The 15,211-nt window shown below is 39.9% G+C and overlaps 1 protein-coding gene across 12 annotated transcripts in view; it reads left to right on the plus strand.

Annotated features, from left to right (window-relative positions):
* The window catches only part of TSC22D1 (TSC22 domain family member 1), a 123,055-nt gene extending 108,200 nt beyond the window's left edge, over positions 1–14,855 (plus strand). For 8 of the 12 annotated variants that reach the window (XM_039522224.1, XM_039522217.1, XM_039522236.1 and 5 more), the window contains 2 exons: positions 11,903–11,954; positions 13,479–14,855. In XM_039522224.1, coding sequence (XP_039378158.1) covers positions 11,903–11,954; positions 13,479–13,733 — 307 coding nt within the window. In that variant the 3' untranslated portion in view covers positions 13,734–14,855. Of the gene's footprint in view, positions 1–3; positions 23–10,932; positions 11,466–11,902; positions 11,955–12,815; positions 13,106–13,478 lie in introns of those variants that run through there. The other 4 variants (XM_039522291.1, XM_039522258.1, XM_039522300.1 and 1 more) reach the window with 4 other exon arrangements.
* Positions 14,856–15,211: the final 356 nt, after the last annotated feature.

A 15,211-nucleotide genomic window follows, 5' to 3' on the forward strand; every position in this document is an offset into this window, starting at 1 on the left:
GCTTTTACAGTTTACATTGAAGGTAGGCAGACATCCCCCACCCCCAGAGTATCAAAAGGCTTAAATGCAATTTTGTCTCCACCCCTTCATTCCTGTGCTAAATTAAAGGTAGATAATCATAATTTTTTCTTAATGATGTACAAAATAACAAATCAGATGTTTATAATACATGTTTTGTTCTTTATTTCTTCCTATTTTACAGTTTGAAATTTGCTGAAGAGCATTCATATACTTAAAGATTCTAAGGGCAGAAGGGACCATTGTGATCATCTGGTCTGACCTCCTGTTAACACAGGCCAGAGAACTTTCCCAAAATAATCCCTAGAGCACATCTTTTAGAAAAACATCCAGCCTTGATTTAAAAAATGGAGTGATGGAGAATCTGCCATGACCCTTGGTAAATTTTTCCAGTGGTTAATTATTCTCACCATTAAAAATGTACGCCTCATTTCCAGTCTGAATGTGTCTGGCTTCAACTTCCAGTCATTAGAGCATGTTATAGCTTTCTCTGCTGGATTGAAGAGCCCATTATTAAATATTTGTTCCCCGTGTAGGCACTTACAGACTGTAATGAAGTCACCCCTTAACCTTCTCATTGTTAAGCTAAACAGAGCTCCTTGATACTCTCACAGATTTTCTAATCTTTTAATCCTTCTCATGGATCTTCTCTGAACCCTCTAAAAAAAAAAATTTTAACATCACTTTTTAAATTGTGGATACCAGATCTGGACACAGTATTCCAACAGTGATTGCACTAATGCCAAATACAGAGGCAAAATAGCCTCTCCACCTCTACTCAAAATTCCCCTGTATGTGCATCCAAGGATTGTGTTAGCCCCTTTGGCCACAGTGGGAACTCATGTTCAGCTGATTATCCACCACAACTCCTAAATCTTTTTCAGTCCCTGCATTCCAGCATAGATTCCCCCATCCTCCAAGTATGGCTGACATTCTTTGTTCCTAGATGTGTACATTTACATTTATCTGTATTAAAATGCACACTGTTTGCTTACGGTCAGGTTACCAAGCAATTCAGGTCACTCTGAATCAGTAACCTATCCTCTTCATTATTTACCACTCCCTCTATTTTTGTGAGATATGCAGTCTTTCATTGGTGATTTTTCTATTTTCCTCCAGATTATTAATACGAATGTTAAATAGCATAGGGTAAGAATGAGTATCAGAGGATCCCACTAGAAACACACCCACTCAATGACTGTTCCCTGTTTATAATTGTATTTTGACACCTATCATTTAGCCAGCTTTTAATCTATTTAATGTGTGCCATGTTAATTTTATATTCTTTATTCATTTTTTGATCAAAATGTTGTGTGGCATCAAGTCACACTTTACAGAAGTTTAAGTATATTACATCGATGCTATTACTTCGATCAACCAAATTTATAATCTCATCACAAAAATAAACCCATGTTGATTTGCATTAGTTATATTGCCCTCTTTTAATTCTGTGAGTCCCATGTAAGATGTTCCATTATCTTGCCAGTGGTTGGCGTCAGACTGCTAGGCCTGTAATTACACAGGTCATCCCATTTACCCATCTTAAATACTGTCACATTAGCTTTCTTCCAGTCTTCTGGAACTGTTCCAAGACTTTTGAAAATAACTTTAACGGAGCAGCAATTCCTGAGTTAGCTCTTTTAAAACGCATGGATGCAAATTATCTGGATCTGTTGATTTTTAAATGTCTTAATATTAGACTCTGCTGTTTAACATTCTCTTGAGATACTAATGGAGAGTGTTACCATATGATGAGACTGCATATCTGCTTTTTCCCCAAATACAAAACAAATGTTTATAGGGCAGAAGTGTTCATTCTGGATTATTATTAGGCTTGGAAGGAGTAGATTTTAATCAGTAAATGTGGGTAAACTTAGATTTCACCACGCATACAAAAATATTTTAAAAATCTGTGTTGATTGAAGTTTACAGATAGGCAAAGTAAGGAAAATGCCACTTGGGAATTTTGATTTAAGGTTATTTACTTTGTAAATTTTGATATGTGAAGTTGACAATTGGTGTTTAAATGGTTATAAAGCTTTAACTTTTTGAATCTGAATCTACTGTCATTAAAAAATTGTCTGACTCTCCCCATAATTTCCTGCAACTGAAAAGTTAAATCAATGAAAAATAAAAAGCTTTATACCCATAATTTTGTGCAAGTTGTGAAAATTTAAATAGATGAAAATCTCTTAAAATAAACATCAATATTCATCAAAATAATAAAAAATCTAATTCTGCCAAGTGTAATTATTATTGATAATTCTACCATTTTTATATAGTAGTGGACCAATGCCTATTTAATATATTTAGCATTAATTTCTGACAAAATTGGGTGATTTTGAACAGCCATTATTTTTCCTAGCTGAATGTGATTTTTAAAACAAAATGTTAGTGCACAGGTGGTTGGCTTAAGGGCAAGGGGTCATAGCAATTTCCCTTTACCCTACTTTGTTCCCCTGTATTTTTGCTTCCCCTTTCTCGGGATCCTATAGAATTACTGTTCCCTAAGAAATTATAATAGTGGCCTGATCCCCAGAGTTTATGTAAGTCAGTGGAAGGATTCCCATTGACTTCAATAGGCTTTGAATCAATGCCTAGGAGCCTTGACTTGGCTTCTAATGTAATTTCTTAAGTATAGGCTTAATTTTAAAAGTGGTGAGGCTGAAGAGGGAAGTGACCATCAAAGGAAAACTGCTGTCCAGCTAGAAACCTAGTCCAGCTGCTCTGCTAGCCAAAAGGCCGGGATGCTTTGAAATGAATTTAAAATAGATTCAGAGCCAATTCAAGACTCCCAATGCAACTTCAAGGGGAGCAATAAAAAGAAAAAACAGTCGGGAAGAAAAGGGAGAGAAGAAAGGGGTGAGCAGTAGAAAGTGGATAGATGGAAGAGGAGGGGTTGAAAGAGAGAGGGAAGCAGATAACTTGTCCTCTCTTGCCAAAATACATAGGGATTTCTTGTTTTTATCTGGGTGATGAGGTCCCAGCCATGCACTGCCGGGAGCTAGTGTGGCTAGTGGCTGTGACATCACCAACAAGGTCCAGATGGCCTGTCAGAACAGACCAGTGTTGAGAGCTACATTCTAATATAAGATAATTTGTGCTTTTCAAATGCATGTGATCTCACTGCTGCCAAGTGACCACCTGATTGTTGGTTTTGTTTCTTTTTTCATGGTAGGTGTAACTAGAAATACTCCGGTAATTTCCTTTCATTTAACGTTGAAGTGCAGTTCTCTAAAATGTACATTATGTATTTTCTGAACAGCAGGATTATGCAGCATGAGTGGTTTCTCCTCTAAGGTGTTTCCTTTGGCTTTAAGGAAACCAGTACACATTAGAAGTACAGATGAAAGCATGGAATCAAATGTGAACTTTGAGTAACTTTTTAGTTTTCTGGCAAGTAAATTCACATAAGGATGTATCAGATGAAATTATATATGCAGTCTTCTAAAGCCTGAAAGCTCTGAAAGGCTATGTACTGACTGCAGAGCGGGCAAGCATATTCAAAGGTAAGGATGATCTCTTCTATGAGGTAAAAAAGGAAGAATAAAAGTGAGGTCTGTGCCGGAGAGCTGGCCAGTGTCAGAGGAAGAAGAGCTCTTGTAATGTTCTTTCAACCTTCCACACACCAAAATGCCCTCTCCTGGATCAGTCCTTTTAATACCCCCTCGCTTTTGGGCCAGTTGCATAAGAGTTACTGTAGGGTTAGGGTGGGAATAAACCTAACTGTGGCCCATGAAGAGGGAGGGACAGATTGGGTCCCTGACAAAGTATTGTCTCATTTAAAATTTTTAAAGCACAGCTCTTTAGTGGGTGGGTCCTTTCCTCCCCATGAGTGTTGGACAGAAGCAATTATAGCACTCCAAGGAGAGCTTTCAGTTGTATTGAGTTTAGGTATTTCAGATTTACAGATAAGAAAGTGTTTGGTTCCCAAACTAGGTGGCACTTCATAGCTACTCAGCCCTAGATTCAGGTAGGTAGTGTCCTGGATGCTAACTGCAAGGTATAGAGTAAACATGAAAGTTAGATCTCTTAATACAAGAGATTAAGCCCAACAGATTCTATTCCTATAATTCAGATTGTGTTGCTAGACATAGTTACTTGTTTCTGGAAGGATTCTCCGATAACCTCAGAATATTTTAGTTCTTCCCAGCCCTGAGGTCTTCTAAAGATGTCTGGATGTTTCTTGAAGGTTGTAACCTCTCTCTCTCTCTTTCTTTGCTGGACTGGAGAGAGAGACTTTTTTTTATCAAGATTTATTGCATCACCATTAAAATCAGTGATGTGATATGATGACATCCTTATGAAAACAAATGAGGTTTAATTAGCTATCTGTTTTCCTATAGAAACGAAAGAGCTGTGACCAGTATCCTATCCCCAGAGAAGTCAGTTTGACTTTTTTGTGTGTTTGTCCTTTGATTTTATATCAACTTGCTTTTAAATGCATCCTTCTGTCTTCTAGGCAGAGTGCAAAGCATATAATCATATATGTACTATAATTACAGATACTGGTGTTATACTACTGCTGGCCAAGTAGGTTGTATGTAGGGTGGAATGAATGTTCTTTACACTTTGTAGTTCATTAATTTTTTCTACACCTTGCTGATGGTAAAAACAAAATTAAACATGGTAAGTGACACATTGGTTCTTTTTCATTTCATTCGAGGTGTTAGATTCTAATCTTTAACACTTCTTTTAAAAATCATGAAAAAACAAAAAAAGGAAATCCACATGTAATCAAACCACAGGTTTAAATAGCTTTAAGGTTCTAGCAAAAAAAAAATTAAGAAAGCTAATACTATAGAAATATTTGGTACTCAATGGCTCTTTAATTTAACTGACAGACATAACAAGATCCATTGGCTGGAAGTTGAATTCAGCAAAGTTCAAACTCAAAATAAGATGCAATTTAACCTTTTGGAATGGATTGCCAAGGAATGTGGTAAATTTTCAGTGGCTTGGAGTCTTTGAATCAAGATCGAATGGCTTTCTAAAAGAGATGTTTTAGCCCAACCACAAGCTGTTGGGCTAGATATGGGAATTGCTGGCTGAAAGTCTATGGCCTGTGGCAGATTAGGTGATTATAATGGTCTCCTCTGTCCTTAAAGTCTATGAAATTCACAGTTAAGTCAGGAGAAACTATTCAAAAGACCACCCCTTTAAACTGACCAAACTGAACCTGGTTAAAACTGGCTGGAAACCCTGTCCTCATTTAAATCAGTGGCAGTTTTACTATTGGCTTCAGTGGGGCCAAGATTTCAGCCTAGGTAATTAGAGTTTTTTGTGGATTTCTGTCAGAATCATTACACTAGTTCCCCTCCTTGTGTGCGCCCCCCTCCCCTGCCTCCCCATGGATATATATGGGTTTGAATTTAGGAATTTTTAAGGTAACTCTACTTATGCCACTAGTCCAGTTCAGTATAATCCACATTAAAATCCCCTCTAAAGTAATGAAAGCAAATGTTTTGCAGGACCCAATTACGGCAGTCTTTCTTCCATTGCTCCACCAAAGTGGTTATAACGCAGTTGGTTCTTAATGTTTTTGTGACTGAACCACATTTTGATTGTATTTCAGCGTTTTACAGTTGAGAAATATAGTTAAAATTGCGTTACCCATAGCAGGGGACTACCATGTTGTAACAAAGGCCCTGAAATGATCAGTTTTTCTAGTGTTTTGTAGTGTAGAAAAGACAAGATTGATCTCAATTTTGGGAGATATTTCTTCTGTATTTAAAATCTCTGTTTCTAAAGAGAGGAGAGCGTTGTCAAGGTACTTGAAAGATTAAATCAAACCCCAAGGGAAGTAGAAAAAATGGGGGTGGGGGGTTTCTTTAACAAGCACATAGAAACAAACTGAACCTCAAACAGGTTACAGGGTCTAAATGAGTCTGTACAAAATATTTATCTAATTATGTGCTGAAGATGAAAAGTTTTTAAGGGCTAAATATTATTGAGACGAGGTAATTTTTAATGAGACAAAAAAAAATGGAATCACTACAAAAAGTAGTTTGTTCCATAGCTGAAAAGATTGTTTGGCAATTTGCAGTTGTTAAGGTAGTTAATTGATCTCTGTATGTAAAGACCAGAGCGTGCGTATCAGCTACTTGATTAGCATTGTACTTGGATGCATTCTTTACCCACCAAATACATCTCAGCATTATGTATTACTTTATTCAGTGCTTGATTTATACCATGTCTGTGGTGCTTTACAAACGTTAGATTCCGAAGGATGATACAGTCTTGCAGTGAGCTCTGTGTGGGTGGACCCTTTGCATGTGTGAATCTTTTTGCAGGTTCTGGGTTTAAATAGGACAGAAATTAGCCTTAGATGCTACAGATTCTTATACACAAGAATAACATGAGACATGTGAGTAGTGCCATTGAACTTGTGGGTGTAAAATTTTTAATGTTATACAAGCATTTCTAGAATCGGGGGCCTGACGTAATTTTTGTGGGGAAGGGCCATGTCTAATGTACATTGCCTATCAATGTACAATGCCTGGTACAATGGGGGTAGACCTCATGTTTGAGGACTCTATGTACTACCATAATGCAAACTATAAATAATAAAAATACATTGTTGAGGGAGAGAAGAGAAAGGGATAGTGAAGTGGGATCACCGATCAAAGGGAAAGGAAGAAATGAGTTCGGGAGAGGATTTTTGTTGCTCTCCTTTGACTTGTCTTCATCAATCAATTAGAATTCTTTAATGATGTCAACAAGCATGTGGACAAGGGTGATGCAGTAGATATAGTATATTGGACTTTCAGAAAGCCTTTGACAGTGTCCCTCATCAAAGGCTGTTAAGCAGTGTACGTAGTCATGGGATAAGAGGGAAAGTCCTCATGGATCAATAACTGGTTAAAAGATCGGAAACAAAGGCTAGGTGTAAATAGTCACTTTTCAAAATGGAGAGAGGTAAGTTGTGGGATCCCTTGAGGATCTGTATGGGACCAGTACTGTTCAACATATTCATAAATAACCTGGAAAACAAAGTATAAACGAGGTGGCAAAGTTCGCAGGGGATACAAAATTACTTGAGTTAGTTGAATCAAAATCTGACTGTGAAGAGTTAGGAAGAGATCACACAAAACTAAATGATTAGGCAACAAAATCGCAAATGAAATTCAATGTTGACAGATGCAAAGTAATGCATATTGGAAAACATAATCCCAACTGTACATACAAAATGATGGAATTTAAATGAGCTGTCACTGCACAAGAAAGATCTTGGAGTCGTCATGGATCGTTCTGTAAAAACATCTGCTCAGTGTGTAGCAGTAGTCAAAAAGCTAACAGTATATTAGGAACCATTAGGAAAGGTACAGATAAGACAGAAAATATTATAATGCCACTATATATATTCATGGTGCACCCACACTTGAATATTGCGTATACAGTTCTGGTCACCCCATTGCAAAAAAGATACATTAGAATTGGAAGAAATACAGAGAAGGGCAACCAAAATGGTTAGTGGTATGGAACAGCTTCATGGAACATGAGGAGAGATGAGAGAGACTGGGACGCTAAACCTGGAACAGAAGATTAAGGGGGCTATGATCGTGGTCTGTAAAATCATCAATGGGGACGTGTTATTTACCTCTTCACATAACACAAGAACAAGGGGCCACCTAATGAAATTAATAGGCAGCAGATTTAAAACAAACTTAATGCAGTGCACAGTCAACCTGTGGAACTCATTGCCAGGGGATGTTGTGAAGGCCAAAAATCTAACTGGTTTCAAAAAATAATTGAATATGTTCATGGAGGCTAGGGTCATCAGTAGCTATTAGCCAAGATGGTCAGGAATGCAACCCCATGCTCTTAGTGTCCCTAAACCTTCAACTGCCAAAGCTGGGACTGGACAATTGGGAATGGATCACTTGATAATTGTCCTGTTCATTCCCTCTGAAGTGTCTGGCACTGGCCAGCGCAGAAGACAGGATACTGGGCTAGGCGGACCTTTGGTCTGACCCAATATGGCTGTTCTTATGTTCTGACTGTAAAGAGAATTATAACTCTCTCCTGAAATTCCCTGATAAACAGGGACAATAGAAATTGACAAAGATGGAAAATCCACTAATTCTAAGGACTGAGGTCTTTCCTGACACTTTGCTATATTTCTACATAATCTGTGGAGCAGATGTTATATGTCTGATCATGTCAGAGCACAGTTGTCTGACATGTAGGCGCATCTGTGTTCTAACACTTGCTTTTTTTCTGTAAAGTGGACAGGACATCATGCTTATGTTTCTGTTATCCCATCCACACTACTGACACAATGTTGGAAGCCAGATGCAGCTAACTGTGCACTAACTCAATTAGACTTGTAGACCTCTAAAAACAATTTTAGGGAATCATTACTAATCTTTCCGCAGAAACACTGATTAACTAGAATGTGCCCATGACCCTTGAATCAGAGCACAACCAAAATTACAAATAGCACAATCAGTCTGAAAGTCTGCAGTCTGCCTCTTGCTTTCTCCCACCAAGAGAGAACATGACAAATGTGTGTTTTGTTTTTATTGCTTGCCATCTTGAGGTGGCTTATTGTAGAAAAACCTAATCTGAAGAGATTTTAACCACCCTCAGAAAAAAATAATCTGCCAAGAGACTCAGATCCCCTGCACTTGCAAATTTCAGCCTAAGCACAATCACCTCTAGTGTCCTTGAAGCTTAATTCACATAGTGAGAGGTGATCTGAGAGTTTTGGGGTACAGCCACTAAGGGCTATGAAGATCACGGTTTTAGGGTCAAGTATTGGACTGGGAGCCAGTACAGAGCCCTGGGCTAGGGTGGTGAATTCTCGTAGTCATTACGTAAGAAGAGGGGCTGCCTGGTGTACCCTCTGGAGCTTTCACTTTCAACCTGAGGTTCAGCATGTTGCAGTAGTTTAGAGGTGACAAACACACCGATCACCTTGGCTTGGTCTGTGGCTTATGAGAGGTGTAACCTCTTGGACAGCCAAAGAGCATAAAAGGAATTTATGGTTACTGATGTCATTTGCCTGTCCAGGAGTGCAGAAGGAGCTCAAAACATATGCTCTAATGTTTGTGTTAATAAGTAAATTGGAATGGATTACATGGTCAACAGGTGCAGATAATTTAAAATAGGGGAAACATTGCGAAGGCATGGGAAATGTGACTGTTTTGAAGCAACATGGAAGTAAGTGGGAATTCTACCTTAAAGGAAATGCATGTGCTTTGATGCTGGAAAAACATTTATGCAAAGTTCAGTATTCTTAAATGTAACCTCCCCTGTAAGTAGGATTTAACTTACTTGTGCCACTTTGCTGGTATTACTGAATGAAAGAACAGTAGACCAAGAAAGCTAAAATAATCTCTTTAAGAAGGATGACGATGACATGCTAATGCTAAAGTTAAATTTAAGGCTATTATTCCTTGCCTTTCTAGCTTTCCTGCTTTTGTGAGAGTGACAACTGTAATATATATATTTAAAATTCTTGCACTACAGAAGAAAAAAGAGTTTTGGCTTTTCTGTTGTATGTTTAAATCACACAAATGTTGATACTTTATAGGTTACGTGTATTAAAGGGTGTTTTTAGTTTTATTTAAGGTCAAGTGCTTTGCTATATACTGTTCTAAGTCATAATTTGGTCCCGTTAAATAGCTAAGTGGAGAGAGCACACCATTTTAAAATCATTTTGATCTGAATGTGTGACTTTGTTCTATAATAAAATATTAGAACTGTAACACCTTCATTTTGAAATATGCTGTTAAGGAGTTTTCTTAAATTATTTATCTCAATTATTTTCTATATGATATAGTTTAAAAAGTAGCTGTTATATTGCCTCATCTGGAAAAGAGTGGATAGGACATGTTCAGTGTTACACTATAAGAATGTCAAAAAGCATCTGTCTAGAATTTTACAGATTCATGCTGTGTGTGTGTTTTCTGAATTGTCTGATGGCTGAATATCTGAAAAATGAATGGTTTAAAGGCTATAAAAAGGGCACAGAGGCCATTTAATTTGAATAAAGAGTAGACAAGTATTAGGAATTTGCCAGAACCGTGATCTATGGGCTTTCATTTATAATTTGCTTCCTGCTGCAAATATTTTCACAAATGTATTCAATAATATTATAATATAAAGAATATATTGAATAACTAGTTTTATTTTCCTATGCCAATGTGTGCTGAAGTATTGTGGAGGCACACGTAAGCACATTAAAATTGTGTAAGGATTGTAATTTTAAAGGTGAAACTCCCCCGGTAGCCCAGGAACCATGAGTGTGAATTTTGTGCCTAAACTACACCATCCTGTCAGCTTCTTCTAACCTTTCTCACCATGATAAAAATCCTTTTCTTTTCATATGAAAAACAGATTTTGCTCTTTCAAGAACCACCTATAATAGTCCTTTAGAGTAAAAAACGCTCTCATGTTGTGATGATGGTCAAATGCAAAGGGATGATGCAAAAATGAAGCATCGTATTATTGGAAGTGGTTTCTCCAAGCAAATACTAAGGCATCTGATGAGGAAGGGAACTTGGGTCCTATGGTTTAATTAACTCAGACCAAATTTCGTGAGACTTTCCATCGTGCACGTTCTCTTTTCTAGTCTAAAGGTATAGTGTTGCGCCAATAGGTGGCGGCATTGTAGTAGCTAAATGTAAGTCTAGTGACATTGTTACTGAATTCCAACATCAGCTATATCCGATTGTTTCTACCGAGGCTAAACTTTGCATGTGTAGTTTTTCTGCAGGCAAAAATCAGCCTGTGCATCTTGTAAGCGAATCATCCTACATGTTGGAAGGGTTTAAATTGGGCACTGGATCATTTTGTTTCTGCGCTGCTGTTGCCACCCAAATTCTCTGACTCTGCAGATTGCACTGAGAGATCTGCTAAATGCTCATGCGGTTCCTTGCAAATCGTAGTATTTTAACGGGGGCGAAGGGGTCTCCTGGCCAGGGGTCTCCTGATTAAGGGTAACTGGATTTTGGTGATGGTTCACTGCTACTGAAGTGATGCAAAGGAGCCGTTCTGGCGGTGGGAGGTTCCGAATGACCGGCCAGCCAATAGGCACTGACTCTCTTGCATATATTATGCAATAGGACTGGAACCTCAGGTTTTCTGCTGAGTATAGAAGAGCTGACCTCGGAGATTTCTTTGCGCAGCCCTGGGATCAGCATCTTCCAGGATCATACCGCCACAAACAGATATAATTTTGGAAAAAAACACCAATCTAGCCAGCCTCCTACCATTCCCCCGTGGCGGAGATTTAACTAAGATTAATGTAGCTCAACAGAGAATCTCTGCATTGTTGTTTTTTTTCTTTGGGGGGGTGTTTCTGGCTGGAATTGCATGAATGCCCAATGTTGTAGAACAGTGGCAATGGATCTAGGAGTTTATCAACTAAGACATTTTTCAATTTCTTTCTTGTCATCCTTGCTGGGCACCGACAATTCTTCTTTGAGACTCGACAGTAGGTAAATAACTCTGGTATAAAATGTGCTTGTTTTCCTTGCTGGAATATTTGCAGTAATGCAGGTGAATGCCAGGAGGCTGATTCCTTTGTCCATCGGACTGGGCAGCACTGGGAAGCTGCAGTGGCACGGGCGGTGTGTTTTACATTTATCTTGTGAGAGATTGAATCTCTGGGACACGGATCGCTTTTTCCGCATTATGTAATTAAGCTCCATCTTTGTGGGTTATTAGGGAAAATGTCCGGATCTTTGATCCTGCTGTAGCGGGCGGTTTGAGGTGGCTTTACAGGTTGGTTTCTCTGCATTGAAGCATCCCGATGACATAAACAGCGGTATTAAGTCAGTGCGGGATATATTTCTCAGCAAGCTAGTTATCAGTATTCAACTCTCTTGTCTTGTAAATAATTCAGCTGCTGATGTATCTTTTCCCCTCTTTTCAGCTCCTCTGGTGCAAGTGTGGTAGCTATTGACAACAAAATCGAGCAAGCGATGGTATGTACCGATTGTTTGATAAAAACACAATTAATGTTTAAAGCGCGAGTTGTGACTAGAAGTAAGTGTTCACAATATCGAGGTTCTCTAGGTAACATTTAACTGCTCATGGGCGTGTTTTTTTAGTGAAGCTGCTGGGTTTTTTTTAAATACACTGATGATCAAAGGCAGCCAAATGCGAGGAATGCATACGTTTCCCTATAGATGCCTTAAATGACTATGACGGCATTGCATTCAGGGTTCTGCCTTCTTAAAAATGATCGATCCTGACTCGCGGGGAGGAGGGAGATTAAATATTTCCACTCCAATTTTTTTTTCAAAATCCCCCAACCATCCCAGCCGGATTATCCCTGGAAAATGGGACCAGCCACAGTGTGCTGATGGATCCAATAGGGGCATCCTAAGCTGCTTTAATTCCCATGCTTGCTGGCAATGGAAGGTAACGTGCCTTGGAGCTGGGATCTTGTACACTGGGGCTGCTGCCCTGAAGGGCAGTGGAAATCATGGGCTCTGTTGCGCGGTGGAGGGGGGGGGACAAGCCGGAAAAAATCCTCCAGAAACACACACAACAACCCACAAACCCTGTGTCTGCGCCTAATTTTTCCTGTTTTTTGATTTCCGCCTTGGCTGCTCTTTGTTATTGGAGCGGTGCCTGTAGCTGTTCTCACGGGATTCTCTGCCTACTGTTGCTAGGCAAACTCCGAACCTTTAACTCCCGGCTATAAATAACTCGGCCGCTCATTGGCTGAGGCGCGTGGGGGTGGTCGGCGCGGGTCTCTTTGACGTCACTCTCGGTCACGAAACACTGGAGGGAGGGAGGGAAATGCGGCAACCTGCACTGTAGGAACTAGCTGCAGCCAGCTCCGCGCAGGCGGGGCGGGGCGGGGCGGGAGCGGGTGTTGCAGGGGAGGAGGGTCCTGTTTTTACAAACACACGGCGCCGGCCGGGCCGCGAGAGAGCGGGGCTGGTGCCTGGATCCGCACCGCGCTGACCCCAGCCCTCCTCCCGGCACGTCCGCGAAGAAGTGCCCGGCTGGCGGGGGGAGGTTATTGGGAGAGGAAGACAACAGCACGCGGCGGGGAACTGAGCGGCTCGGGCTGGCTTCCTATAGAAACAACCCCCTCCCCCTTCCAGCCTGAATCAACCCGATGGTATTTTTCTATTCAGATCAATTACTAGGTGAGCCGGCCGGGGAGGGGGAGCCAATAGACAGAGTAGTGGCCAGGCTGTTGGTCAGGTTTGTAATGAGACCGGCCTCCAACATTTCTCGGGTGTATTCCGGGTGCACAGGGAATGCAGGCTCTGGCCCTGCATATTAATCTCCGAAACGCTTTACAAACACTAGTCACTGGAGGGGAGATTTCTCGTACCCATCTACCCGCGCTTTGCTGTCTCAGAGCTGAATCCACATCTGCTGCTTGCCTTAGTTGGGTTGGATTATTGTTTCTCTGGCTGAGCAGAGTTGTAGCCCTGTCCTAAGGTTGGACCTCTTGCCTGATTTCTGCGCTCTCTTTTGTGTTTCAGGATCTGGTGAAGAGCCATTTGATGTATGCTGTGAGGGAGGAAGTGGAGGTCCTCAAAGAGCAAATCAAAGAGCTGATTGAGAAGAACTCCCAGCTGGAGCAGGAAAACACTCTGCTGAAAACACTGGCCAGCCCAGAGCAGCTCGCCCAGTTCCAAGCACAGCTGCAGACTGGTTCTCCACCTTCTTCCCAGACACAAGGGACAACACAACAGCCTGCCCAGCCGGCATCACAGGGCTCAGGACCTTCAGCATAGTCTCCAATGCCCTGGCCTTCGTGGCCAGTATGCTCTGGACTACCCAGAGAAAAGAGGACAAGTGGAAATCTGCCACAGCTACCCCCTCATCCATTTCATTGCACGCTGCAGTCCAGACTCAAGGACTCTGTACACTGCACGCACCATCACAAGACACTTTTTTTTTCAGTATTAAGCACTCATCTGTCCTTTCCTTTTGGCTAAAGGAGTTCTTATTTTTAGGTTGGTGAATTAAAAAAAACAACACAAAACACTGAGAATTAGCACAAATGCACTGGGGACTTGAACAGCTTCTGGAAATGGCTAAGAAATGGAGTTGCATGCTTGATTTTTGTTTTAAATCTTCCATCCATCCACTGCTGTTACTAATGCAGGCATGAAAAAAATGAAGAAATAGACTGGAGTAAAAGTGATGGATCAATACCCCACATCCAATTGGGATCCAAAGTAAAGACTGATTCATAGGATCTAAGGGGGAAAGGTAAATTCAGTGTTCAACACTAAACTGTCACCTGAAACCTTAAGCGCAAATGTTTGCGCTATTTTCTGAAGCCGTGGACAGGTGCATAAAGCTGTATTAGAGAGAGAAGGTAGGTGACAGAGTTGGGATGTAGGATAATTACAATGAAGGTTATTTGCCTAATGTATATTTGTGTATTTAGTGTAATTACTTTGTAAAATAGAACACTGTAACTACTATTTAGATTGTACAGATTGAAATTTAGTTGTTTCATTGGCTGATCTGATGAAGTTTGGATAGTTGTGTTTTTGTTTTGTTTTTTTTAAATGCTACATAAATATGAATACACCTACGCAGCTGATCAGAATTTGGCAGATTTATGCTGTTTGTGTAATTTCTGAATTTCCCTGGCTGCTGAATATTTGAAGTAAATCTTTGTTCACTGTAGTTTGGTTTAAGACAGGAAAAAACACTTCAAAAATTATCAATTCCTGCTAGCGCAAGAATAAAACAAAATGAGTTTCCCCAGTATGGATTTTTGCATATGATCTGTATAGTAGTATGCATATGTTTTTGTGCATGTTATCTAAACAGTTGTAACACGTCAATGTATTTAACTGTTGCACTTGTCAACCTTCAATAAAGCATAAGATGTTGATAAATAACGACTTCTATATTGTAAGGTTAGCCATAATAATTTTGACAAACTTCAGTGCAGCCTTCCAGTGTAACCTGATTAAGTTATTTTTGGACAAAGATTTCTGTACTAAATTCTGTTTGTGGTTTTTAAAAACTTTTATAATACCAGTTTTTAAAAGTGAAAATTAAAAATATAGTTGCCATATAAACTGACTTTAAAGAGGTGAGGAAAATACTGGGGGGGAATCCTAAAATGAAGTGTGTAAAGGAGGGGGCCTGAGTATCAGACAAATGCTCCCTCTTTTGGTCCAATCCTGTGAGTTGCTGACCAGCTCTTAGGAAGTGCTGAGTGCCTTCTCGCTCTATAGTAATTAGTGCA

The sequence above is a fragment of the Mauremys reevesii genome, linkage group 1 (assembly GCF_016161935.1).
Source record: "Mauremys reevesii isolate NIE-2019 linkage group 1, ASM1616193v1, whole genome shotgun sequence".
Classification (NCBI taxonomy): Eukaryota; Metazoa; Chordata; order Testudines; family Geoemydidae; genus Mauremys; species Mauremys reevesii.